The sequence below is a fragment of the Crassostrea angulata genome, chromosome 6 (genome assembly GCF_025612915.1).
Source record: "Crassostrea angulata isolate pt1a10 chromosome 6, ASM2561291v2, whole genome shotgun sequence".
Classification (NCBI taxonomy): domain Eukaryota; kingdom Metazoa; phylum Mollusca; class Bivalvia; order Ostreida; family Ostreidae; genus Magallana; species Magallana angulata.
The window spans coordinates 10,330,001-10,335,000 of record NC_069116.1 but is presented as its reverse complement, the minus strand read 5'-3'; the positions used below and the strand labels follow the sequence as shown (position 1 = coordinate 10,335,000).

General features: G+C 34.9%; 1 protein-coding gene across 1 annotated transcript in view; it reads left to right on the top strand.

The window, feature by feature from the left end:
- LOC128188947 (LIM/homeobox protein Lhx5-like) overlaps window positions 1-5,000 on the top strand; it is a 20,825-nt gene that overhangs the window by 1,735 nt on the left and 14,090 nt on the right. The window contains exon 2 of the mRNA XM_052860280.1: window positions 390-592. Coding sequence (XP_052716240.1) covers window positions 390-592 — 203 coding nt within the window. The remainder of the gene's footprint in view (window positions 1-389; window positions 593-5,000) is intronic.

Sequence of the window (5,000 nt, the reverse complement as noted above, 5' to 3'; positions counted from 1 at the left end):
AAAATATATATATAAAAAACATATATATTACTTGATCATTGTATCCTACATAGAAAATATCAGGATATATCTCACTAGAATTTAATTTTAAGCGACTGAAATAAGAGAAAATTAAAAAAAAAAAAATACATATCTGTAGAAAATTTGAAAGTATAATAGGAGAGAATATATATCAGCGTATTGCCTTCTGGTCAACCTGTTTCAGTTTATTTATATATATATTTGAATAAAATACTTCTTAAAAAAATTGAATTAATTTGGATAGTCTAAAATTTGCAAAAGTATTTAAGTGACTGGCAGATTGTTGAATTTTTGAAAATATTTACAAAAAATTGATTGATGTAAATTTATTTGCGTTTATTTACTTGAATTTTATACTTATTTTCCAGACGATTTGGAACAAAATGTGCCGGTTGTACACAAGGAATATCCCCAAATGATTTGGTCAGGCGCGCAAGAAACAAAGTTTTCCATCTGAAATGTTTTACTTGTATAATTTGTCGGAAACAGCTCTCAACTGGTGAGGAACTGTACGTCATGGATGAAAATAGATTCATATGTAAAGAAGACTATATTTCCAGTAAACTACAAGGTAAGACTTTGTTTCTTTAATTGCATTTACCCCCTTTTCATTTTAGCAATTAGGAAAATAGACAAGAAAAGTATTAATAAAAAAAATATCGAGATCAGCATGATCCGTAGCGTATCTGCTAAGCCCCTACCAAAGTCTCGCGTGTGGTATTAATTGAATTTAATGGCCTCCGATAATTTTCACTAACTGCTAACATATTTCGTATTTTATGATGGACCGTGCTCGATCATGTATTATATGTATTGGTAGGTTTTTACCCCGCGGGTTGCGTTTTCTATAAACGTTTCGTTTATATTTAGCCGTGTGTTGTCACCCAATTAAATCGGACCCTATGATTTTTATCTGTATTTCTTTCGCTAACTGTCGCTGGACATAGATTCTAATCGCGACTTAAAATCGAAAAAATACGACATGTTTGGACATTGATCTTAACGCACGCCCATCACAGCTCACTGGAAGCATGACGAGATCGAACCTCTCCCCATGTATTTTTCATGAGAATTGTCTTGCATAATTCCAACTAATCCGAAACATAACGTAAATGACGCGGAACCGTACCGCATCCTAGATTAAGAATCACATAAAATTAATAATTTATCCACAGTAATATTTAAACAGAAACGAGATGTTCGCTTGTCCCTCACTGATGATAATTAGCGACAATTTGTCCTTTCTCGGACACCGGACAGCCCAGAGCCATTGTACGGCCGTTATCTACAGGGAATCTACATAGTGTATCAGATCCCCATGTACGGGACAGCTACACGTCGCGAGACTTCTCCTAGTCTCGTACAAGACGCAAATTGTTTACTGTTTCTTTCTACCACAATGCCATCTATTGTAATATCTGTCAATATATTAATTCTCAGCTTCTAAGGAAAGAATGTTGATTTATACAAATTCTCGGCGAATGTAAATATTATATTTTTGTCCATGTTTGTCTACCTCCACGCCAATTTTTTGTACGTCGCTGCTAACAATCCCCATTTTTGTCTTACTAAAAGCGACGAAAATAAAACTTCAGCTCTGTTGGAGTTTCCTAGCCGACATTTGCGCTTTGTAACTGTCTGTCTAAGTTTGCCTTTTTGTGAACATAACGTCTGTGCCATTTGATACTGTTAAAATGGGGTATGGTAGTCATCCAGGTTTGGGGGCTAGGGCGTCTAGAATATTTCTTTCTCCAACTTTTCGGCATATTTCCTTGACATGAGCCAACTGTCTGTTCACTCTATTCGCCTAATTATTTTTAACGTCGCTCTATTTAACCCCCCCCCCCCACTTCTTCACATTCGTTTGCCATCTCGGTCTTATTTTCATGAAGTCTAACCAACACAAATTAGTTCGTACATGTCTGATTACGGATGACAAATTATTCTTATATTAACATAAAGGTCGGGAGGGTGAAGCATTTGGTTCGCCGCGTGTTATAACTGATACATTTTAATTCACGGTAAAACTTTGCGATCTTTTATTTATTTATGTGCGTTTAAAGTACCCAAACTCTCAAATTGTCGGTCTTAAACCGAATAATGGCTTTAAATTTCATGTAAATTAGACAGAATATATTTTCGACAATTTTTAAATAAATCAATGGATCGAGAAAACTTGATAATGTGGAACAAGAAATATTTGAAAAACTTCTTGCCTGGAAGCCCTTTTTACTCAAACACCTGCGGTTGGTTTTAGAATAATGCATACTTACCATTCTTACAAACTAGAGCAGGAGCTTCAAGTGAAAATTGTTGACTTAAAATACATGTAATTATATCTGACAAATTTGCAACATTCAGCGCTCTGCCTTATTCATGCCAAAACATGCGTTAATTTATGAAAAACGCAATAAAACATTAGAATTAAAAAAAAAAAAGCAAAGCAAGAGAACAGCTAACTTGTTTGGTGCATATATTATCTTATAATAAGAATCAGAAATATTAGTGGAGATAAGAGGTGCTGATGTTCGACTTTGTATAATTGACATCTCGGTTTTGCATATTCACGCGCCTAACGCTGTAATTTGATGTTTCTTCAGAGCGGGATTCCTCAATCTAATTTGTGGAGTGGTGAAGTTCTGGGGGTCACATATTTCCTCCCCTATCATCACTTTCACTAACCTCCGTAGCAGGGTAAAGTAGCGGTTGACTAACTGCTGCCCCCTGAACAAAAATTTGAGATAATTTCAAAACATATCAACGTTTACATGGTATTTGATACTTAGTTTAGTAAATAAACACATGTCAGTTATCCTGTTATAAAGATAAGCCAACATTTGACCTTTAGTGATCCCCATGTACGCGTTTAGTACGCGACTCGCTAATTGACACGAATCAATTCATTTCCATGTATTTTGTATGAAATGTGTCAGTACCAGTGCCTTTAACATACCATGCAAATTTAAAATTGAATTATCCAATGAATATTTGATCGATGCAGTTTTAGATCCAATTCATTGATAAAACTAGCACTGGAACCAGAATTTTCTTTTTTCAAAGTTGGGAAATTCAGACCGTTAGTAACATGCAGTTTGCGTGCAAAGCGCCGTTTTCCTCTTCACTGTCTCAGTAAATCCCAAATGAGAGACAGCCATTGCATTACATCTCAAGGGGATCGCGAGACAAAGGGTTTGTGTTTCTATGTTGACAAAAATTGAAATTCGGCCCGCTCTTGTGCCTATATGTTTGTGCAAATTTGCTCATTGAAACATAAAAGATGAGTGTCAAGTTATTCCCGAGTTTCAAATAATTTAAAGTCTTCAGTTTTATGCTGACATCCCATAAAAGATGAAAAATTATCCAATTGTCCTGTTAGTCAAATTTTGTAGAAATTATTCCTGTCTCCTGCAGCGCCGGAGCACGAGAGAGCGTGATTTGGACCTCGTGGCATTTGGGTAAAGCGTTCTGTCGTCTGCTATCATGAACTTCGGGAAGCAAATTTCGCGTTTAAACATCAGTAACCCTTAGCTCAAATTTAGAAAAATTATGCATGAAAATGTCATAAATTGTGCGAATGGTTGTTATTACATAAAGTTCAATCTAGTTTATGATTGCTTACGGTGTAATTAAGGAAAGCATTGCGAATTAATGTAATCCTATGCTATTTTTCTGAAATAAGAGTCCACAGATTGCAATGCATTCATTAACAAATCGCTTTTTTGGTTTTATTGTTATTCTGTCACTTCCTTGAATATTTAATTCGGACTTGTTTGATTTGTTTTATTTTTTAATTTTTTAATAACGAATAAATAAACTGTTTGGGTGTTGCAGTCAGTAACGGATTATAGTTCTGTAATTTTGGACTGCTTTTTTCCCCTCAGATTAATTCAGTGGAAAACACTGTTACCTCTTCTTTTTCATCAACTTCTTAGTAAGCATCCGACCGCTCTCTAATGATCACTAAACACTTGTTAGGGAAATGTCATTTCTCGATAGCTACACATGTAATTAATTACAGTCTCCATGATTTTCCCCGTTTTATTCCAGGGCACCAAACGTTTACCAATAGCTTCCCATTAAATGTACTATTAATCCAAATTTCATTTAGGTACATACATGTATTTAAAATGTGTTGCATTTGGTCAAATGTGAATCGCCATTTTCCTACAATTCTAAACCAAGACTTGGCAAATGGTCAGATTATGTGAAGATCGTTAGTTTGGACAGTTCTGGTTATATTTATAGGAATACGCCACCGCTATCTATTTTACTGTAAACGACTTGCAGACAGTTCCTCTCATATTCCAAAGGGAATAGCAACAGTTCCGTAACATCCAAACCCTGCGAACAAACGGTAATCACTGTGGATGGGCGGATTCTTGTGTGGCACAAACCGCATTCCAAATTTTCTTACATAATCTACTGCATAGGATTTTTTTTTTAAATTGCCAAAATCACTGGAAGTCGAACTCAGAACAATCTGGGAAAGATCCCTGATTTTGTAATATACTCACAGATGGAATTTGAGATTGTGAAAAATTACTTTATCTAGAATTGTTATTAAATGTTACATTAAGCGGAGCGGAAATCAGACAAAAACATATTCCGAATCCTTTGAATCTTAATTCTTTTATCTAAAAAGAATTGAAATACTAACATAAAAGTATACCAAAATAAATTCCTGTCGCCAACAGGCACGAAGACCACACAAAAGCGGATAAAAACGGATTTTACTGATTGTTTTACACCTGAAATTGTGTCATAATTTTTCAAAAATAAAAAAAAATTTAATCGAGTGTTTCTCCCTCTTAACGCAATAAGGGTGCAGCTCTCTTGTGTTTAAAGATAAAAAAGTAATCTTTGTTGAAGAAGTGCCCCTAGCCGCACTTTCCCAGCTATTGAGAAAATTCATCAACATCAAGAATAAGGCTTGATTAATATTAAGTTTTATTTAGCAAGTTGTAGTACAGATCTGCAAA